This window comes from Xiphias gladius, chromosome 4 (assembly GCF_016859285.1).
Source record: "Xiphias gladius isolate SHS-SW01 ecotype Sanya breed wild chromosome 4, ASM1685928v1, whole genome shotgun sequence".
In the NCBI taxonomy this organism is placed as follows: Eukaryota; Metazoa; Chordata; class Actinopteri; order Istiophoriformes; family Xiphiidae; genus Xiphias; species Xiphias gladius.
The window spans coordinates 12114938-12138922 of record NC_053403.1 but is presented as its reverse complement, the minus strand read 5'-3'; the positions used below and the strand labels follow the sequence as shown (position 1 = coordinate 12138922).

The 23985-nt window shown below is 42.3% G+C and overlaps 2 protein-coding genes across 2 annotated transcripts in view; both read left to right on the top strand.

The window, feature by feature from the left end:
• fig4a (FIG4 phosphoinositide 5-phosphatase a) overlaps nucleotides 1-6019 on the top strand; it is a 58311-nt gene extending 52292 nt beyond the window's left edge. Inside the window, exons 23-24 of the mRNA XM_040125326.1 lie at nucleotides 937-1011; nucleotides 4759-6019. Of these exons, the coding sequence (XP_039981260.1) occupies nucleotides 937-1011; nucleotides 4759-4936 (253 nt within the window). The 3' untranslated portion in view covers nucleotides 4937-6019. The remainder of the gene's footprint in view (nucleotides 1-936; nucleotides 1012-4758) is intronic.
• A 7716-nt stretch (nucleotides 6020-13735) lies between these two features.
• On the top strand, nucleotides 13736-14890 carry LOC120789221 (G-protein coupled receptor 6). Its single transcript, XM_040125797.1, has one exon. The coding sequence runs from the start codon at nucleotides 13736-13738 to the stop codon at nucleotides 14741-14743; it is 1008 nt and encodes a 335-aa protein (XP_039981731.1). The 3' UTR covers nucleotides 14744-14890.
• The last annotated feature ends 9095 nt before the right edge of the window (nucleotides 14891-23985 follow it).

Below are 23985 nucleotides of genomic sequence, written 5' to 3'. Positions count from 1 at the left end.
AAGAAGGAAAAATTAAAAATGAAGGAAAAACATTGTGGCGTAAAGAGGTGAATATATTTTGTTTTTTCAACAAGAAAATAGCAAAAATTAGATTGAACTATCCTGGGACGCAGTTTTGGGCGACAGATATTGCTGCTTTCGGCAAAAATACTGAATCCCTGTCAGCTCAAAGAGGGGAACACCGGTCAATGCCACAACAGTAACTGAATTTATCAAAAGCAGCTTTTTTGATAGAAACTTACAAGATTCACTTGTATTGACCTGAGATGTCTCCGTTCAATCGTGGTCGTTTGCTCTTGCATCGTAATGCATGCTACAATGTAAGAAACTTTATTCTCTTAGATTTGTGTCTCATCCGAGTTTGATGGCGGGGACGGTTTTGAAGCAATGATTGAAGCAGGGGAGTTGGCCAAAAAAAAAAAAAATCCAAACAGCAGTGAAGAATGTTGGTCATATATTCCCACTGTAGTGGCACATAATGAAAATGAAACTGAATTCATTATAGAGGCTGGAATTTGGAACGGCTCCAAAAAATGTTAGCTGCAGCCATAGCTCTGCTAATCAATGCATTAATATTAAAAATCATAAGCAAGAGCCAGAGGGGGACTCTCAACTATCGCATATCATTGCGTCTTTGCGGGAAGAAAAATTACCTATGGGGAAATTTGAGATTTGATGATGATGTGCTGAACATTAGAGTTCTCACCAGACATGTTAAGCTCATCTCTGAGTATTTGTATCAGACAATAGACAATAAGGACCTGAAAAGTGAAGCGTGCTCTGGAGATAAATGACACTGTTTACCGATTACCTTCTGTTAATGGCTCTTCATGTGAGGAAGATGGCAGGCGGAAGCGGCAGACACAAACAGATGAAGAGAATTGGCCAGTTTTGCAGGAATATTTTTCATTTTTGTGTTCTTATTTTTTTCTGCAGGTTTGCACATCTGGGTGAGAGCCAGCACAAAGTGGAGAGAACTGAACACATAAACCTGGCAAACATCATCTGCTTGTAAGTTAAAAACGTGACATATTTCACCCAAACACACGTTCAGGGGGAAAAAAAAAAAAACCCCATATGTACCCAAACTCAATAATCCTCCCTCACATGTAATGTTGAGCATTATGTTGTAGCATTGGATTGTAGTTATAAACCAACCCTTTTAAATATCACTCAACGTTTCCAGCAGCCTTGGGAAAACTGAACACAGTTGCTCAGACTAAGTGGTCTCCTGGGAGGCTTCTAGCTGTGTGCTGCTTAATCTTCATCTCTTGTAATCAACCACTCGTCTTGTTATTTCCCAGTCAGTCCACTCATCGCCCCCAGTGCTCACTGCAGCCATGGCCCGACGAGTCACACACAGCTTTTATTCCTCAGCCACACGTCGGAAGGCAACGTGCAGCCTTAAAGACGCCTTTGCAGTTTCCCACCTTTTTCTTGCTTTCTTTCCAACTCTAACTTGCACTCACGCACTCAAAGGCAGCACCTCAGTGACAAGATGCCTCGTCGGGATTCCTCATTTATATGTATTATTTTGAATTCTTTCTTGCTCATACGCGTTTATCTCACTCCCCCTCACACAGACTGTACATGTCTAATGTCTTTGCTAATGTTGCAACACCACTGGGACTCAGATCAGACAGGCTCCAGTGTTGTTATTTAGTCATATCAAAGAGAATAGATGGCGAAGAATAAACAGAGGTTGCACTGAGGCGCAATGGCAGTTTTTACACTTTGTACAGATTAAACAAAGAAGATACAATACGTTAATTAGTGAGCTGCTGCTGGTAGGCGGATTTTGTTACCTTTGCGCAGGGCAAGGCTAAGTTGACCCGCCGCTGGCTGTAGCTTTATATTTATTGGGCAGGTACAAGTGTGATATTGATCTTCTCATCTAGCTTTCTGCCAGAAAGAAAATACATGTATTTCCCAATATGATACAGACTCGAGTGCATTCACAGACTCGACCTAATTGTCTGATGTAGAGCCTTGCAGAATACGACTGGACACTAGTCTACCCACCAAGCTAGCACACATTATTGGAAAATTCTCTATTATATTTTCTATATTTCAGGATATAAGTCATTTATAGCAGACAAAAAAAGTTTCAGTTGTCCAGTTTTTGCATATCAATTAAAAGCCAGAGTGCAAATAAACAGAGGAAGGGAAATATTTGTAAAGTACAGTTATTTTTGTGGAGTGCCACTCTTTACGGTTCCTTCAACAAAGATGTTCTTACATACATACAAGAATAGTGTACCAATCAGTCAGTCAGTGCTTGGTCTTCCTAAAGAACAGAACCAGCCTACTCGAGAAAAATAACCCTCTGGTCTCCACACAAGATGACAGATGCTTAAGCAAAGGTTTTTGACGGAGAGGGCAGTACACGCAGAGAGGAAGCAGATGCACGAGAGGAAACAGGAGGGTTTTTTTAATTGTTTTGCGCTAAAAATACATCCAGGTCACCCGACAGAGTTTTGCTGTTTAGCTGGGTGCATCATAAGTGGATGGAATGTAAACAAAAAGTGTGGAAAGGATACCTTTGCAGAATGGAAAAATGGCAGAGAGAGGGCAAAAATATAATCACGTGGCAGTGTTTTAAAGATTATACCGTTTCTAATTTAGCACGGGTTGTTATACAGTATGTCACACAAAGGTGGCAGAGAAGGGTAGCAGGGGAAACCTTTCCATCCTCGTTCAGTTTGCATCTCTGCTTCTCTGCCTATATCGTCGCCTCTCGTCACTCTGGCGGTTCATTAGTCCATTCATCCATGGCAGTCATCCTCATTTTAGGTCCACAGGGTCCGGCAGGTGTGTCCGTTGTTGTGCAACAGTGCTATTCTGAGACGCCGTTACGGCACCCAAAACATGTTTTCCCTGTCAGGATCCCCCTTAGTCTCGCACCTCCCTCTGTGTAGTTCCTCCGTTGACCCATCGGGCAGAGGCAGAGCTGACGCAATTGGTAGGGATAAAAGTGGAAGGGATATGAAAACCGTGTTGGATTCCTGTTGAGAAGCATTTGTGAAGTGTGGTGATATATATTTTTTTTCTCCTTAAATTACAATGAGCTTTTAAATCATAGATCATAGAATAATGGAGATTCAAGTTGCCTCTAGGATCATATTTTACACGTTTTTATATATTTTTTTAAAAACATGAACTTCTGTAAATAACAGAATGTTCTCCATGGCCCTCTTCTAATATGCAGCTGCAACAGTCTTCTCCAGTCCGATACACATGTCACATCCTTCTCTGCAAGTGTGACGCTCTAGGAGAACATCATTGGAGCCGGGGGATCCCCTGCTTTGCTTGACAGCTCACATCACTTGACATGTCGGCAGGCACAAATGAATGTCGCGATAAGTCACAAAATGTACTCAATCACTTTTTCAGATGTCACGTCTACAACCAAATCCATATGTATTGGTTACCTGATAGAGAAATGAAAGTTAAGACCGATACTTTCCTTTATTTGATTTCTTTGCCTTCTTTTTCAAGCTTGTGAGACGATGTTAGCCAACTTGAAAACATCGAAATGAAACAAGTATTCGGATTTCTGATCAATCTTCCCCCGTGGTTTTGTCCAGCCATTTCATGAAAAGTGACCACTCCTAAATCATCGTAATATGTACAGTACTATTTTGTGCATAATATTTAGGTTTTGTAAAGTGCAAAAAAAAAAATGGTCTGAATTCGGTATGTTTTTTTTTTTCGTGCCTTCTCCTACTTTCCATATAGATTTAATTATATTGAACTCTTAGTTGAGCTCGTATCACATTTTAGGTTTTAAGTTTATTGCAGAGTGAAGTCCCTCAACCAGGAGACGATGAATCGACAAAATTTGCACCTCGCTGTGAACGAGGTGCAAATTGAGAAATGCTTTTGGCACAGAAACGCACTTTGCTTCTGCTCAAAGGCTGAACCAGATCTCTGAAGTGTCAGAGTAGGTTTTCATCCGCCTGTTTTTATGCGCATTTTCAATTTGTGCATAAAAAGAAGCACTGGGTGGAAACACTGAAAAATACTCATTATGTCGCAAAACAGCTCACCCTGTCCCAAAACGCAAACGAACGTGATAAACCATATGTTTAAGACCTGTTCAGTGATGCGCTCAGCCTCTTGGTAGCCCAGGCCAGTGCCCCTTGGGTCCAAACTCAGTGCTTGGACTCCGGCTTTAATTTACATTGAACCCTTAGATGAAGACTCCATGGCGACACTCCGTGGGTTCATAATTCGTCTCAGGGCTTCCTCGACCTAACGCAGCCTCTACCGTGCCAGTCATGGAGGAGGTGCATTTGCAATGCGGCCCTGTGCCTGGGCGGCTTCTCGCCAGGGCCTCGGCTGCCGTCGAACTGGCTGATTGAATGGATGACCAGACCAACGTGCAGTTGATAATGCACCCTAAAGGGGATGAGACATGGTTTGGAGTGTAGTTTCTGCGAAAATATGAGTAATTCTGCAGTAAAAGCCCCATCTCTGCCATCCTTGTATTATTTCCATTAACAGCCCTCTTAATGACCTGCTCTCTCTCTAGCAGTGTTTCACAAGATGTTGGTTGAATTAAATTATTTTTCTAGTCTTTAGTGCCTTTTTGATTATCTTGTGACAACTATAGAGCAATGATATTTTTTCCCTGATGTGAAAATTAAACTTCGTGGCTTGTTTTTTTTCTACCACCACCATGTGAGTAGTCTAAAATTAGTTAACCGCATCCATCACGTGCTTCTCTCTCCCTCTGTCGTCCTCCCTCGCTCCCAGAGAGCCGGTGTCCTGCTTCGCGGAGGACAGCACCTACGCCGTTTCTCCTCCACATGTCGACAGGGACAGCCGAGATGTGTTTGAGAGCCATGTGACGACGGGTCGGGGCCAGGTGAGGGCGCTGTGCAGGGACGACATGTTGATGTACAGGGAGTACGTCAAGAACAGATACATGTGAGACGCAGCTGGCGCGAACTGGATCTCTGTCACCAATATGCATGCCTAGGACGATCGGCTGTAGTCCAGCGCAACATTCCTACTCCAAGACTCTGAGGGTGTTTTGGCTTCAAGATTCAAGGGCAGAGCAAGAGATGTTTTCTTGCGTTTGCAAATCAATTTTGCTTCAACCACCCACCTCTTGAATTTTTTTTTCCCATTTTGTTGAGAGAAGCGTATCCATAATGAAGATAAAGGCACATGAGCGACCCATATGTCCTTTTTACGGACTAAACTAAGTGGTTTGATTTTTTTTTTTTTTCTTTTTCTTTTAAATTAGTCATTTGTGTGTTTTAATAGCTTCAAATCTAATCCAATTATGTCAGTTTTTATTAATTCAGACAAACCTTAACCGGCTGCCTCTATGGTGCTTCTCATTTGTTCTTTGCGTTGTTTTCCATTAATTAAATTTTTAATTGCAACTCTTTTAAGAAAGTTTATTTAACTATATGTATGTTTTTCAAAAATGCAAATTGTCTTTACTAAGTATTTTGAATCTTTAATGTTGGAACCATTAAGAGGGTGGTAGGCCCAAAGATTGTAATGACAGCTTCTTTAAAATCCACCTCAGATGTGCTTTTGATTTTCTTTTTATTCATTTTGTTAAATCGGTTTCATGTCACCTGTTCCTTTTTAAAATCTGTTTTAAACTGATTTCCTGACAGGAATATATGTTGTTTTGTTTTTCAGTAAGTCAGTAACAGTGTTGAACAGTCCTACATAATGTAAGTCATACATGTACTGTAAATCTACATCCCGGTAATTTTACCACTGGTTAAGATCAGTCACATTTTGGGGTCATGTTTTGAACAGTGCACTGTGCTCCTTTGTTCAGCAGCTGACAAAAGACATCACTGATACCTTCATATTGTGGGTTTTATTAAACCCCATTCTTAGTTTACAAAACAGCACACAGATTTTGTTTTGCATTTCTGAGATGTCAGCTAATTATTGTGTATAGTACTTCTAAATTAAACATTTATTTATTAACGTGGTGTTTGATTGCTGTTGCCTGTAAGCACTTTTCTACACTGTCATTTTTTCCCTCTGCTTTTTTACTTTTATGTCTAAGCTTTGTTGTTATTCGCTATTTTGTACGTGCAAAAAATGTAATATTGTTCCTTTCCTGCGGCCTGTTATTGTTATTATTCTCTACCACGCCCCTCTACTGCCAGTTCCCCATCTCTCAGTCCTTTTTAACCCATCATACGCCCCATTCACTTCTGCTCTAGCACACTTTCTCTTCTCTCTCCCCTCTCAGACCCTTTTTTTTTTAAATCATATTGGTTATTGAGCCTTCAACCACAAGTGTCAGAAAATGTGATGAAGACTGCCTCTCCCGCAATACATGTACACATTCAGTCGGCGCACTGACTGACCACTGGTCTCTGCATCAGTGCCTCGTGAGCCTGAGGAGGAGGGGGAGCAGAGTAGGGCTGCTTCAGCATGTGATGTGACGGGGAACAGCAGGGGAATTAAAGAAGGCTAACGTTTTCACTGTACTTAAAACCAAATGAATACTGAAGAAGAGGAAATATATTTCGTCCATGTTCCAACTTATTCTCAAACCCTGTAACACTATCATTATAACTGGAGAGCTGGGCGAAGTTAAGATATCTAGTAATGACACGTCCCCTACAGTGAAGAGAGCCTCTCAGCTGATTCCTCAGCTGACTTCTGCCACTGTTCTGCTGTCTGTTGTTGCCTGATCAGACCGTTAGAGAGGAACATGCATCACGTCAGCTAATTTCCTTTTGATTTAACTCGTGATGCCTTTGTTTTTTTTTTTTTTTTTCTTTTCATGAAATATTCACATTTTTTTGTTTGCTTAAAAAAAAAAAAAAGAATAAGTGGAGGCAAGTATGTAAAGTATCCCAGCTTGACATCTCTGTTGGGTGACGACCTAATTTGTCCAGTTTTAACGCTGTGACTTAAGTTTCACATGCTCCTCAGTGAAGTGAAAGTTTCTTCATTCCCCAAATCCTTGTTTTCAAGCTAGTAAATGAAATTCAGTAGCAATGTTAAGGTCTTAGACCAAGGGATTTTGTTTGGAGTTACTCTATAGTTACAGCACAAGAGTGATACACAAGTGCCATGAATCTTTAAAATATTTCGGCCCTCGTGGTCATTTGTCCATAAAGGAAATGCAGTTGACTCTAGTCCGGGAAAGTTCTTACAGTGCACACAGCATGCAAAAGGACAACGATCGTTCCATCACCGTAACATATACAGCTTTATAACTTTACCAAATCATAGCTCATGATAAAATTCTGCTCTGATACGGATGCAAAGGGGAGAAAAAAAAAGATCACATCATTAGATCACAAAAAATAAGGACTATAATCTCATGCCTTTTTATTTGGCAAGGAAACTGACTGCACTGGGGTCAGTTTTTTTTTTTAAGGCTTAAACAATAAATAACTAAACGTACAGAAGAGCCTCCGGTACACAAAACCGCAAATTAAATTCTACAAATAGTGTCTAAATTTCCCCTGCGCAACCCCAGCTGCCTAAGAAAAGTTTGACTAGACATCCGTCTTATATTTATTAATTTAACTCTGACCCAACCTGGGTCGAGGGCCCATGCTGGGATGGGTTCCAACATGACATCTTGACACATACATGTATTTATTCCGGTTAGTAATGTTTGCTCAAAAAATGGAAACACTGGTTTGTAACGAGAGATGATTTCAGTAGGTTCTTAAAATAGGCCCATTTTTATGATTGTGGCTACCTCCATTGATTGTATTCTAATATTGACATCATGGTGGTTCCTTCATGAGTTCAGGTCCCTGGGATAGACTAGATTTAAATCTTAAAAAATAGAACCCGCTGTTATATTTGACTTGTAGTAATTATTTCTGTAAATTTTATCTCCTTACATGAAGATCTAAATTCGCTGCTGGGAATATAAATCTGGAGGAAAAACCCTAAATCACTTCATTTCATTTTAATTTAACTTTATTTTTGTGTCTCACAAAAGTCACGTTTCAAGTTGTTGACCCCTTAAAAAAGTCAATACGTGCAATTTGAAAACTTTTCAGGTTGCTGAAATCCCCCAATTCCCCGAAACAATACTGAGGACCCGACGACAGTGTCGTGCCCCAAAGGTGGCCCTGCTGGTCTACATAAAACAAAAACGAGCTTGATCCACCAAGAGAATCACTTTTAGAGAGTTGTGGGTATGATTTCCCAGCCTTACTAGTGATATATCAATGCCAAATTAGACTTTTTTTTTTTTCCCCAGGTCAGGGCATCTTTTTAGACCCCTCACCTGTGTTTACAACCGGTGCTTAATTTCTTAACACAGTACTTAAAACTCGTTTGATCGGAACGTTTTTGGCCGATGTTATTATCATAAAATCGAGGTCAGGGTGACATCCGCAGTGAGGCAGGTACGGGACAGTGGGTCAGACACATTTATCAGATGATGTGACCGTTTTTTTTTTTTTTTTTTTGTGATTCCTTTTGTGAGTGGTCCACTCGTTTTATTTTCCAGGAGCAACGGGGTGTGTGTGTGTGTGTGTGTAAAGTGTGCAATGGCCCCTGAGTGAATGCGACTGTCTCCTGTAAGAAATAGGTCAAGTTTGTGAGTAGAGTGGGGTGTTACGTCTTTACAGTAAATGTGTCTCCGCAATGTCGCCACTCAACTGTCGCAGACACATTTTATCTCCATTTTCCACCTCCCCTCCTAGCTCCATTTGTCTCCGACCAGATGTTTTATCACTTCTCTCATCTAAAATCGAACCTCCGCCCACACTTTGCTATCCTTCACTGATCACACTTCCTTTGTCTCAGCTCTCTTGTTAATAGCCGTTTCTCAGTTGAATTATCAGAGACGTGCTCTGTTTTTCTTGAGTAAATATCTCTACAAGGGGATTCTTACATTTAGGGGTGAGTCACGGAGCTTGTGTGTTTGTGAGCGTGTGTGCGCTCTCGAAAACGAGAGCGCGGCTGCCTGTGTTTGCGGACAAGGGGAACCGTAGATGGTTCGGGTTTGTTTCCCGAAATTGGCTGTTTTGAAAGGAAAGGAGGTCTTTTATGTAAGGCCCTGTTTTTCCCTCATGTTTTTATGTTCCTAATGGCAGGTGTCTCATTGCACTGAGGCCTCTCAGCAAACACGGGTATGGATGATTAAATGCATGTAGTCACCGATATTTCTGGGCATCCGTTCTCGGTTGTCCTCACAGAAATAGAAACAAACCCCTCGGTGGTAAAGTGCTTCTATTTTGGTGAAAATTCAATTAATTTAGTTTGGTCCAACGTAGAAAAACAATCGAAATTGATTTTGAGCTGTATTTTGTGGCCTTGTGTGTGGTCGGGGATCTGCCGAGGTCTTTGACATGAGTCACTAGGCACTTCATGTGACCGCTTAGCTTATGAATGAAGACAACCTCCTCCCCAGCCCCTGGTCCACTGACAAAAGGTGGCCAAACAGCTGTTGCCTGGAAACCAGAACTGGTTACCATATTGCTGTGCTGCTTTGAATCTCCTCCCACCTCCCCCTGTCTCCCTACAGTCCATCCATTGTTATGTGACATTTAATTATTGAAGTGCAAGACACAAATACAACAAATTTGACCACCATGAATATGAATAAAAGATTTTTTCTTTTTTTTTTTTTTTTTCTTTGGACCAACCAAGGTCTAAACACGCTGCTGAGCAGTTGGACCATTTTAAGATGTTTAAATCAAGGTAATACTCCACACTCGACCTTCACATTCCCCGTGTTATTCCACACTTGGTTTATCAGGGCTCACTGTAGAATAATAATTTCAATAGGCTACTGAGGCGCATAATCACCAAATATAATATTCAGAAAAGGAGGTAAAGGTGAGAAGGTATATCAGCGGAAAATGAGGGAAGAGATTCAAAATGTTTCAAAAGGAAAAAGAGGTGATAATTGCTGCAATGGATATCAGAAGTAACAGTACTATGGGTTCCCATTGGGTACAACATGATGTCTGTTCCCAGGTGAACTCGACATACTCAATCACGTGTGTCAGCCTAGTGAGTCGTGGCGTGTGTTGTCTGAGATATCGCAACTTGTTGCAGGTATGCAGAACACACGGTGTCTGATCAGAGCCGGCTGGGTCTGTTTCTGCACGCTGAAAGGCAGTTTGCTCTGGAAACGACCATACACACACACACACACACACACACACACACACACACACACACACACACACAGTACTGTAGCTACAAGGTGCTGGTTAATCTACCATCCCCACAGTTAGATCAGGTCGTTTGCACCATGTATAGGATTGTTAAGATAACCCTCTCCCAGTGTGTATAAGTTTGTTAGCCTTTCTTTTTTGTGCGGACCATCTGCTACACCTACATGAGCACTCCCTATATGACAATGGTTCAAAATATTTCTTCCTCTGCCCTCCGTCTCTTCGCGCTTGCCGCTGCTCGCTCACACTTTCTGTCGATAGACTTTTTTGGCTCCTCAGACCCGGGTGTAGCTTTTAACAAATGAATTACGGCTTATTAATGATACTAGTTGCGCCCGTGTGCTCTCTGCTGCACGAAGAGTCAAACCGCCGGCTGTGAGTAAGGTCTGAAAGCGTGAGTGGACGCCAATCAGCAACGGCGACAGGATTTGGTGTATCGGTGCAACGGCTGAACCGATTGGTTGCCCTCACTATGCGCGTAGGTCCACAACTACGGCCTTTTAAATTTGGAAGCGGCTGTTAAACCGTGGAAACAGCAGCGCAAAGTTGATCATAGTGGTTTTCGAATCTGAAAAAGATGCGGTACAAAAAACAAAATGAACACCGGTGTTGTAATATGCTGACACGACAACTATATTCACAACATTGGCACTGGAGAGTATATATAAAGGAGGTTTGTCAATATTTGCTTGGTCGAAGAGCTGACAAAATGGCGGATGTGACAATGTCAGTTGCATGGACTGCGATCGAACTCTGCCAGTAGGGGTTGCTATGGCAGCAGAACAGTAACCAACTGCTGGTGGCAGAAGAGATCGGGATATTTCAAGGCCGACGTTGGCTCTGGTTCATTTCTACCAATTTAACCATGACTTCCCACGGTTAAATACCATCTTTAAGCAGCGAAGAAAGAAAAAAAAAAAAAAAAAAGCAGCGTCGCAATCGGGGACTAACTCTCTCCGGCGACACCACGCTCCGGAAATTCGTCGGAATTGGGAGGTGTTTAAGACGGGTTGACTCGCTCCGCCTGTTCGGCGAAACGCCCGGATACACCGGGAATTTAAATAGTTTGCTAGGTTGGAGAATTCATGGAAATAATTTGATCTAAAACACCCAAGACTCTATAAGTGGGCTCGACATCAGCAAGCTCGGGTTTGGCTTGTTCATATTCATAACGCTCATAGCTGCTTTAAGGTTGATAGTTGCACTGACCTTTTTTTTTTTCTTTTTATCCTTTTTTTTTTTTGGTACGGAAGCTGATGACCGACAATTTTCCACATTTCCTCGGTTTAAAAATGAGCAGGTGTTTAAAACAAGCCGACTCGTCCCACCGAGTCACCGCGAAACTCCGGGATACGCTCGGCCTTTCGGGGTGTTCGTTCTACAGCACACAGCAATGTACACGAAATGGGAAAAAAAATGTACTGGTAGCACCTCAACGCATTATTATTTAGCATTCACAGGCAGAAGATAAAAGGGTTTAGAGGACACCACAACCACAGCTCCACCCGCGGGCACTCATCAGTGGAGGCTGCTGTACTACACAGGTACGGAAGGGGCAACGGCGGTGATGCTATAACGTGTCATGTCAGTTGAGAAGTTAAAATGGTTGACAACTTACTGTGCATTAACAAACACGGAGTGTCACAAACACGAAAAATGTCCCTATATCCACATCGCGGTGTGTTGCGACCCATGTGCCTATACGCGCCAAACAGGAGGACTCGAAATCAGGTCTCACCAATCTGCTTAGAGGACTCAAACGAGTTCCCTTTACAGTAATGAGACGTCGGGGCTTGTTTCTTGTCACACCCCGTGTGTTTGTGTGTTTGTGTGTGTGTGTGTGTGTGTGTGTGTGTGTGTTGGCACCTTCACCGGTTCCTCCAGGGTTTCGCCTGAAAGCAAATGTCATCACGCGCTTCAGGAGGAGAGGTGCACCGGGTCGGCGGAGGTAAGAGGGAGCCCTGCAAGAACCCGTGGCTCTATTTTCTTAGCGGAGAGGCGCTGAAATACACAGGAGCACTGGTGCCAGAGAGAGAGAGAGAGAGAGAGAGGCTGGCATGGAGTCTCTCTCTCTCTCTCTCTCTCTCTCTCTCTCTGCCCTGACGTCACTCGGGTTTAAAGCTCTCCTCGCGTGTCTCCCATCGGTTCCCTCTCCTCCTCCTCCTCCTCCTCCTCCTCCTCCTCCTCGCCGAGCCGAACGCCGGCCAATGCTTCACACCACCCGTGCCCTGCGTGTCCGTCCCATGCGTGGGAAGCGCAGCCACATCAAGGGCTTCGCCGGAGAAGGTGCGCAGGAACGACAAAGCGGGGGCCATCGCTGCACCCTGTCCACTCTGGCTTTTCACACCTCACCTGCGGACGGAGGGCTCTGATTTCGGCGCAAAGCTCAGCTCGTAGCGTTTTGTCACGGAGGTAGGTATTCTACACTGAAAATAACCTATGGTGACAGCTATAAGAATGAATTCCTCGGAATGATATTGCGATAAGCCCAAGATCCTGTTTACAATCAGATGCACTTTTGTATTCCTTAGTAGGGGGGGAAAAAAACCTTTTTATTATATAGTCATTAAGCAACACAATCCCTCTTTGAGTCCTTATAAAAGTATTAAAAATAATTTACAAAAGAAGTTAGACGAGGAAACTTATGCCAGGAATGATGTTTGGTTTGTGACTTCAGCACCACGGACAGCTCCTGCGCTTCTGGCTGCTCTTTGCTCCATTGCAACAACTTTCAAAAGGAAAATCCACCCCAACACTTGAAAACATTGTGCCATACCAGCGGTTTTTTTATTTTATTTTTTAATTTATTTTCTTTTTCGGGTGGCAACAGCTAAAGTCTAACAGACAGCCGCTTCCCTCTGAGCTCAAGACTGGAGCACTGAAATTCGAATCCGTGGCGTATGTCCGTCGACATGGAGATAGATGGAGATCGATAGACAGATGATCCGAGTGAGTTTTAGTTGAATCGAGGGCTTTCCTTTGCAAAATGCAACTAGATAACGGGTCCTAGGAGTTGCTTCAGTTATTACCCCATATGGAGCCGCTCCGGGATTTGTAGATGTCTTCATCGCTACAGTCTGTTTCTCTGTCGTTCATCTCAAATTCACAGTTTAAAACCGAGCTGTATGGTAGGCACCATAGGAATTACAAAATCTGTTTTAAGGTGGATTTTCTTTGTAGTTTTTGCATGACTCTTGCAACAGATTTTCTACCAATTACTCCAGAATGAGCCTATGAGCGCTTTGTTCTCATTTGAAATGCTTAATTTTATAAGGATTGGTATATCATTTAATTTTGTTTTATGTGAAATTTTGTGTCGGGCACTCTGGTATTTCAGTGATTAAGTAGACTTACGTAATGTAGCTTGTCACTTTAAGCTTCACTGGTCAGCAATGATATTGAAGCACTTAACACGAGTGTCATCAAGAAAGGCACCGTCACATTACCAGCTCCCCTGGTGCCTCTTGTAACAACCCGGACCTTTGACCTCCTTCAAAAGAGAATTTTCCTTCACATCGTCGTTAACAAACCAATCTACTTGTTCTTCTTCTGTCCACAGGACAAAGGGACAACAGAGCGGAGATATGAATGAGTCGCTGGTGGTGAATGACTCCTCTGCGGCTCCTGTGGCTGGGGAAGCTCTCCCGTGGATGGAGGCTGAGTCTCCAGAGCACAACAGCAGCCTGGACTTCTCCACCGCCCCATTAGATTTCCCCATCAACCCCTGGGACATTATGCTCTGTATGTCAGGCACTGTCATTGCCTGTGAAAACGCCATAGTGGTAGCGATCATATTCTACACACCGACGCTAAGGACTCCCATGTTTGTGCTGATCGGGAGCCTGGCCACAGCGGACCTGCTGGCCGGCATGGGATTAATCCTGAACTTTGTGTTCCAGTATGTGATCTCCTCTGAGACTGTCAGCCTTATCACTGTAGGCTTCCTGGTGGCCTCTTTCACTGCCTCCATCAGCAGCCTCTTGGCCATAACAGTGGACCGTTACTTCTCCCTCTACAACGCCCTGACATACTTCTCAGAGAAGACGCTGCAGTACGTACACCTGATGTTACTGGGGACCTGGGGGGTGTCTCTGTTCCTGGGCTTGCTGCCGGTGCTCGGCTGGAACTGCCTGGACGAGCCGGCCTCCTGCAGCATCGTCCGCCCTTTGACCCGGAGCAACGTCACGCTCCTGGCAACCTCCTTCTTCGCCATCTTTGTGCTCATGCTCACCCTCTACTTCAAGATCTGCAAGATTGTGTGCCACCACGCCCACCAGATCGCCCTCCAGCAGCACTTTTTTGCCACGTCGCATTACGTTGCCACTAAGAAGGGGGTCTCCACTCTTGCTATCATCTTGGGGACGTTTGGCGCCAGCTGGTTGCCCTTCGCCATCTACTGCCTGGTAGGCGAGAGGGAGTATCCATCAGTGTACACCTATGCTACACTGCTGCCAGCCACCTACAACTCCATGATCAACCCCATCATCTACGCCTACAGAAATGCAGAGATCCAGCGCTCCATCTACATGCTTCTCTGTGGCTGCTTTCAGGCCAACGGGTCCTACCGGTCCAGGTCACCAAGTGAAGTCTAAAAAGGTGCTAGGGCTCTTTGTGTGTGTGTGTGTGTGTGTGTGTGTGTGCGCGTGTGTTAGTGTGTGAGAAGAGAGAGCAAAAAGACAAACCATCCCATGACCATTGACAATCTGCTTACAGTTGACAGTGAATGCTTTACAGACACAAAGGGGGTGTGACGCTAGAAACGTGTCTCTCATGCATACTGCATCTGCACTTTACTATGTCTCAACACGAGTTAGGATGACATTTTGGAAATGCTGTGAACAAGAAACTTCTGTGAAATAGACAAAACAAACCTGTGAATGTACTTAAATGATAAAAAGGAATGGAAAATCTTGCACTTTATTCAATGGTTTTTGAAATGCCAAAGCAGTATTGTATAGCCCTCAATGTGTTTAAACGTTTGAACTTGTGAGTATGTGTGCCATTTTTCTATTTTGTATTGTATCGTCTTTGATGTAAATTTTCTACAAGAGGAATAAAGGGATAGAATCCAGCTGTGGCTCCATCACGTGTCTTTACTGTAGCACGTTTCTTTGACGGCGTGCTTGTGTCACACCTTGACTTGCTTTTTTTTTTTTTTTTTAAACATCCTCCTCACTTCGTTCCAGCTTCTTCCTCTCGATGCAGGTGGGTCTGTTTGAAGAGACTAATGGTACATTGAGAAAGCAAGTACTTTGCCCTGGAAAATAGCTTCAATTTACACCTTGACACATTTGAATCCTGTTTGCTCAGTCTTTGTCTGTGCATGTGTGCGTGCGTGTGTGTGCGTGTGTGCGTGCGACGTGCGTGCGTGCGTGCGTGTGACAGAGAAAAAGAGAGCGAATCAGACAGACACAAATTGGGAGATACCACCAACGTGTGAAAACATGTGCCGTGTGGTCAAGTGTGTTTAGCAGCCACGATTTCCTCCCCCTCCAGGATGAGCGGGTGAAACGTAACCTAGTGCACGCCCAACTATCAATGCTACAGAAGTCAAATCAGCATTTTTTTGTCTTGCAATTTACTATCTAGATATCCCCATATTGGCCTTGGTATATGGTTGCACTGATAAGATATGATACACTCTACTATGCGAGCGCAGGAAATGAAAAAAGTTGTTTAGACTGTTACCTTATCTCCCCTTGTCTCAGCATCTACAGTTATGACTAAGGCGTGAGGCAGCTGCGGGCACGTGTATGTGTGTGTGACACGGCGAGAAGAGAGGTGATAATAAGTCTGCCTGCTCTCCCTGTCCGCTGCGCTGTAAAGACTCTGAATCAGCTGGCAGCCACAATAACAGGAGTTTATCTGCCAGGCTGTTTAAACAGATACTGCTTGAGGGCATCAGAGCGCCACACAGGAACAACCAGGTCCAAGTCGACCTGCAGGTCTCCTGGCATACTGTTGCAGTTTGTTTGGATACACGGAGAGATATATTCTAGGTTCATATTATTCGTTTTAACATTCTAGGGTGTTATTGCCGCTACAAAGTGACATAAGAACACCACCATAAATGTTAAATACATGTCTTAGTTTAAGAATAATGATAATTATTATAATTGTATTAAATAACATCTGTACATATCACATAAACTGATATTAAGTAACATTTAGCAATAAAAGCCAGATAAAGATTTAAGTCGAGTCTTGTATTTAGAACGACATCCACCATGAATATAAAAACACACTGCAAGTGCTTTGTGAGTCCTTTGTGTTTCAGTTAAAGAGTAAGCACAGCTTTTAATCTATCAAAAAATGAAATGTCGTCTGCACACACATTTATGTAACAGCTACGGAAGGCAGGGCAACAGCGGCAATGTTTTTTGTGCTTTTATAACTTGTCCACTCTCTCACAAACTGTCTGACATTCCTTTGCAATTGTGTTCCCACACAGTACTATGTATGCCCTCTTGCTACAATGTGTCACCCAGCTTAAACCTAATGCATGCCAGACAGGGTAAACTGGGGCGAATCCCACTTAGAGCACGGCCTGTGTCCACTGACGGTGTCATTGCCTCATGAGCGCGGTTATGTAATTACTGAGCATAAAAACGACTAGAAATTAATTAGTGGACTGAGTGCAGGGCAGGGTGAGGGCAAATTCACACATGCAGTTGAACAGTCTGTAAGTGGAAAGACTCCAAATTATAATCAATTATTAATTAAAATATTGGACATGGCAGGATAAGAAAATGAGGTAAATGACCTTCAAAGGCTATTTACAATATATACAAAACCTGACTTCAGCTTTGTGCAGGATTCTACACAAAGCTGAATATGTATGCGCAGAAGTAAAGATTGTAGTAGTGCAACTCTGGAGACCTTATTAAGGTAGAATTGCATAATATACTCTGTATTTAAAGTATAGCATACACCACAAAATGAAACACATTGCAATGTGTTTTCTGTAATAGAGCAGTTGTATAGCACAAGAAGGCATTTTCAAAATTTGCTCCACCTGATACCCGATTAGAGGTCAAGTTAAATCAATAAGAAATGTGTCTGTGTCTTCCGACGTAACGAGAAAATTGCTCTCGTTGCGCCTGAGACTGTTGTTTTTGTCTCTCTTGGACAGGTCAATCCCACTCATGTCTCGCACAACAGCAAAATGGGGGTCGCTGCGCTTGCTCTTCATGTGCACTATCAACCGTAATAATCGGCAGTTTGAAAGCTGCGAGGCCGTCAGTCAGTTTTGAGGCCGATCACAAAGTGGGGGAAAGGTGAGGGATGCTGAAGACCATTAATGGGCTGCACGCCGAGGCCTTGCCGCTGTGAGAGCAGGACATGTTTGTTCACTTTCTTTTTTTTTCTCGACCTTAACAGATGTTGCTTTTGCTCACCCTCCAAAGCGGGCAAGCACTGCTATATACTGTATCTACTTAATGTCACATTTCTAATGTATCTCGGTGAGGCTTATTGAATTACCGGCCGTTTTTGATGCATAATTGCACTTGAAGGATGAAGCTGTATGTTTCAGTTTGACGGTTTTTTTTACAAAAAGAACCGGATGGTCCGGTCCATTTATTTGCTGTTCTATAATTCTTCCTATCAGATTACTACTATGGTATGAACTTGTACGCAGAATCAGTTGATTGTGTGCCCATCAGCCTCTGGTACACAACCCACAGCTGTCTGCATGACTAGCTTTAACACTTGGGACATTACGTGTTGTTTGTTAAATCACTTCCGTGAAAAGTAGCAGCTGTTATTGGAGCCAAATGTGGTCCTGTGGAGGCAATAAAGACACGACTTTTTACTTTTTTTTTTTTTTTCTTGCCTCTACTCTTGTATTTATTTACTTATTTTCCTTGTATCTGTTGGCATTGCTAGAGCTGGATTTCTTGGCATCATTACGATATTTGAAAATCCAAACAATAACAACATCTTATTTCATAAAGGAGACGTTATGAAATACATTTAGAAGTCTGTGTCCTCTCTCTTCAGGAGCAAAGTGGGCTCTTTATTTTTGCAGAGGTTATCAATAAGAACACTGAAATTCACCAGTAAACCTTTACTTTGATATTACATCCATTAGACTAAATAGGGCCTGGTAGCAGTGTTTGAATTATGTAATGCTTGATCAGTGCAGACCTGAGCAGGTCTCCAGGCAATTACCAAAGTACACAGTCGAATGATTCCGTCATTAATAACTTTAATTACAGTGGTGTAGCAAATGCTCTCCATAGGAACATTACTATTACTGAGTTAGCCATTAGCTCGATGGAAAAGGCTTTGATGTTACTGATTGTGTAATCACACAAATTGCTGATTTTTGCTTCCCTACTGGGTTGTCGTCTCTAATCCATATGGAAGTGATGAAACAGGGATGTTTAAGATACAAATGGCAGAAGAAAAGGAAGACACAACAAAAAAAATTCATTCTTTTCTGATTTGACCCCCTACGGAGAGTGCGGCGGTGTAGAGTGAAAACCTTGGTGCCGCCTAAGCAGTGATTATTAGACACTGGGATTTACCATGATGAACACACACACAGACACTCGTGCAAGCACAGACACAAACACACACTTTATCTCTTGGAAAAGCACAGACAAGCACACATCAGCTGCATAAAATCTGCTTTGCAATAAAAGCTATCATCATTTGCCTTTGTCCCTCTGCCTGTGGCCTGTTCAAACACCAGTATGTGTGTGTGTGTGTGTGTGTGTGTGTGTGCGCGTGTGTGGGTGTGGGTGTGCACGTGTTGGCACAGGACTGTACTGTACTGAGTGAGCTTGTTTGTAGCCTGGCTGCTACCAGGATTTGTTGTGGATAACTTACCAGAGTTTGGGCGGGTGTGCATGTACTGCCTGTATGATGTCTGTATTGTGTGAGCGTGTGTGTGTGTGTGTGTGTATGTACCTTTACGTGAGTGTGAGGAGAAAGAGAGAGAGACCAGCCCCAAACCTGGCCCAGGGGACATGAACTCCTTTCCCTCTGGCTTCCCAGAAAGACTTTGTGTGATGTGCCAAGTGTCGGTGAGGGACTTTTTTCATGGCACAATGTGCTTAATAAGTGTTGCAGAAAGCAACACACTGTTTGAGGTTTTAGCTTTGTACTTGCGCCACCTAATTATGTTAACTTTAGAAGTTAAACAATGCCAAAATTGGGCAGAATGTCCTCTCTTAATTGAGGGTACTTGCAGACATATTTATAGAAAGTAAAAAGCTGCTTTTTAACCCCATTTCAGGGTGATTAAAATTTTGGGGCAGATACAAATTATGTCCAACGATTGTTATGTTTTGATCAAATTCTTTTAATGTGGAATATCTCTGTACACCAACGTCACTATAAGCACTGCTTGTATAAGTGTATCTGATGTAAATTAATGGATGCAAGGTAAATAAGTAAATGAGGTACTGCATTATCAATTCAGTTTAAAATAATCCAAATCTTGGTAAAGCATCTCCAAATATGGATGAAGAGTTTTTTGAGCTCGTGTTCTTTTCCCCACTGATTCCTAGCGGACGTGTAATGAATGACAAGTGACAATGCATGACACGAATGGTACAGTACCTAGTTTAACATCTGAAGTAATGCAAAAAATATCAAATGTATGCAAAATAAGGTGACAAAGATTTTTTTTTTTTTACCTAAAGCATGAACCTGTCATCAATGTTTGAGCTACTACTGGCTATTTTCTCCCCGGAAGCTCACTTTTGCATGTGGTCGTTTGACCCTGATAATGAACTACCAATCCCCAGATTGCTTTGCAAGCAAGAACATCGAGTCCTGAAGTACAGCAGTCCAATGTCTTCAAGTATATAGAAGCATTTTTTGCTATTCCTATTCATTCAAATTCATAATCGAGAAACAAAAAAAAGATTAGCTCTATACTCTAATGAACGGCCTCGAAGGCTTCATGAAGCTGATTAACAGAGTTTAAACACTTGTTTGACCATAATACCATGAGACCAGTCAGCTCTGTACAGGACAAACTGCAGGTGGACAGACAAGGGTCAACAGGAGGTTACTGTCTGTCTAACTGTGATTTAATTTGTGGTCCTTACAGACTATAGATGACTGTTTTATTGTTTCTCACGATGCAATGTGTAAAAGAGGCGGGGCGGGAATGAAAGTCAACGGTCGTTTGTAATTTGTCGTGTCTCATAGCTAACTAAGCTGTTTCATTTCTAAAAGATATCACGGGCTTTAGATTAGATGTTATCAGGAAAACTGTGTAAGTCTGCGTTTGTGTGGTGAGGTGTTTGGAAGTCAATCACATCAGCAGGTTTCAAATGCACAATCAAAGACATTCTGACTCAATTCTGAATCTCTTTGACCCCATTTAGCCCCCATTTGCGCAACCAGATTAAATTGACCGAAGCGTTATCTCAGTCATTTAAACATGCTGGGGGGCTCAGCTAAGCTTTGAATTACATTTTTTTATTCTTTTCTTTGAACAAGGACTGAAATATCTTTCATATTTTCCTGGGTGAAACAGGTCAATCTTACCCGCAAGATAATAACAGGGTTAAGAAGGCAGATCGAAGTGCTGAAGCCCGACAAATGCGGTTTCGTATACTTCTGGCGCTGGACTGAATGCGGCTGCAGAAACGTTCACTCACTGTCTGATACTTTCGACGGGCCTGGCCCTCCATCGCTCACACCTTCATTCAGCCTCATTACCTGCCATCAGGCCACATTGTCTGATACTCCTCTCCTCTCCCACACACTCACTGTTCCTTCCCACTCCAGTCGGGACAGTACGGAGTAGTGTAACCTTCGTAATCTGACAGCTCAATTCTTAGGAGCCACTTGTGTAACAAATTAACCCCCCCCCCTCGCCATGAATTACACCCCTCGCTCTCCTATCTCCCCCCTCTACTTGACTCAGCTCTCATGCTCTTTTCAAGAGACACTCCTATTTACTTATTAAGAGATTCAACTCCGGTCTGACTGCAGCGATGATGACTAATTTAAAAAATTAGTCGTGGAGCAGATAAATTCGGCCATGACCATTTTAAGGACTCAGGAATATGACTCCTGTTATTATACGGCCATGATGAAGTAACTCCTTATTATTAGCTGCTTTTAATGCTGGCACTTACAGAGAAATAAGCTCGAGATGCTTTTACACTTATGGGAAGTGCAGAAAGAGCACAATAGCAGGAGTGATTTAAATCCATAAATGCAGATGTTCCCAGTGAAAACGATGTGTCACGGTTTTAGATGATTGCAGACTTCACTGCACATACCGTGTCAGACAAATCCCCGCAGGTATTAGAAGGGACAAAACTTTTCCACTGAGAAAATTAAAAGTAAACAAGGCAACATCCATAAACACTGGCATCTGTAATGCTGTTCAAGGTCGTGTGACCTCAAGAAGACAACACCTCAGATGTCCACGGCTACCAATGATGAAATGTAACTACGTTTACCCAAATATTTTTTGAGGTTTCTTTACTTGAGTACTTTCTATTTTACAGTATGCTGCTTTACACTGACAAGGGTCATTCTGCTTCAAACACTTTTACTAGTGATACTTTAAGTACATTTTGCTGAAAAGTTTTAAATACAGGGCTTGAGTATATTTTGCATTGTGTTTTTACTAAAGTTCAAGCTCTGAACACTTCTTCCACCACTGATAGATAATACAATAAATGCGCATGATGTATTGGCACTGCATATACATCTAGCTGCGTACCACACATGAAATAAATGTGAAATTCAATTGACATATGACCCAAACATCTAAAAAAAACTTCCCTATGTCATATGACTCAGCTGGACTGGACCAGAAAGGGGCAGCGAGGAAGGTTCAATACCGGGAGACATAACCAAAGAACTGCTGAACAACTTACATAATGGCTTCTGACCTGAGCGTCAGACACCGGAGCTCCACCTGCTGTGGGTGAGCTCAAACATCGTCCACGCAAGACAGTGAAGGATTCAAAGTGACATCTGGCATTTTTGTGCTCAGACAGACCTTTTTTTTTTTTTTTCTTTGTGTGTGAGTCATGTCCTTTCATGACTCGAGGCCTCTTAACACACTGTGTCATGAAAGGCGAAACTGCACGCAAGGTCAGCATCTGACTCTGCAGGAGTATACTCAGGCAGAGGGACTGTTAGTTTTATATTGCATTTAAGAGCAATGGTATTCAAAACCAACAGCAGTCTCACCTATAAAAATATTCAGAGTAGTTTGTGAATTTTTCACATTTCACCCTTTACGGGCTCATTTTTAAATAGAATTGAGCAATAATCGTGAACACAATGTGAAAATGAATAATTAATCCAACTTGTTCAGTGTCCATAATCAGCATTTAAATCCCCCTGAAGTGTTGCATAATGGGCTTGTTTACACTTGTTTTATCTGGGGATGAGAGAATGAGTGTGTGTAGGCGTGACGTGGACTGTGCTGGTGATAATACTGTGTGTAGGAAGGAGGGCACACAAACAACTATTTGCTGAGCTGTCCTGTCACACATTTGACTGAATTTCCCCACCACAATTTAAGACCTCCCTTGTGCACATAAATCAAAAACGAGAAAAGTATGGTTATATTCTAAATTTCTCTATTGTCACAAATCCCACAAAAAGGCAAAAACACAACAATTAATTGATCCTACAAAATATCATCTGACATAACTTATTCCTCTGTGTCATAGACCTCTATTGTAGTCCAAAAAACCATTGAAACACATCAGTGGGTGACATGTTTCCTTTATTACTTCGTCGAAGGGCTCTATAATTTATTTTCAGTAAATCCCACATACACCATCCTGCTGCTGCGAACACTCACAAAAAATTCAATTTAGCCTCAAAAATTGAAGATTTACTTTTGTTTTAGAGTGAAAGCGAAGGGTTAGGTGAAAGAGCAGAAAAAGAAAATGTTATCTTAGGTTAAAATCATGACAGCTACTGGGATACAAGTCGTCGAGTTACTTCGCACACGAAGTTCACACACTTTATCGCCTGTAATTGCATGATACAGTTTGACCGGGGGAATCTAGGTGAAAGCAGCACGGCCATTATTTCACCTATTACGTCTCTTTCAGTGCTGAATGGGAACATCGTTAACGAAGAGGAGACGGGCTAAAATGATTCTAAGCCTTTGGTCCTTTAGAGAGTCATTATAGACAAAGTGATGAGAATCAATATCAGGAATGCTGTTTTGTTTTTTTTATACTCTCTGAGTATAGAGAAAGCCGAAAGCATTATTAGACTTGTCCCTGGACTGCCCTCTAGTGTCACACTAACCACACCTCTAAAAATGACTCCTCTAGATCTGTCTCCTGTGTCAAACAATAAAGTTACTGATCGCAACACATTTTCTCACCCACTGAAATCCCGTAAAATAGCGTTGTCCCTTAACATGTAAGATTTTCTGTTGTATCATTTGTTGATCTAGTTTGATGTTTTTAGAAAGAACTGTGAGTTTCATTCCAACACATCCAATTATGATAAATTTGGGTTTCCATTAAAGTTGGGAGTCATCTAAAGAACTCTACTAATAAAGTCAAATGTTGTGTTTTTAAAATGCACTACAGATAATGAACCTACAAACTCAGGTATCAGCAAACAAAGTGCTTCCAAAATCCATATAAAGCGTTTAATATATTCATTAAAAAAAGCACCTTTAGGACCAAACAACACATAAGTAGGACAATTATAAAGACCAAACCTATTTCTCATACTTTCATTTTTTTTAACTGTATTAACAGTTACATAAACAAAGATATTTGTGAACATGTTTGGCATCTTTAAGTGCTCGTTAACAGATGGGTGAATGGCTGCATTACTGTGTCATGAAAACCAGACTTACATTCTTCAGGTC

Excerpts from the sequence above, each read along its gene's own strand:
- LOC120789221 (XM_040125797.1), top strand. The coding sequence starts at position 13,736 with ATGAATGAGTCGCTGGTGGTGAATGACTCCTCTGCGGCTCCTGTGGCT.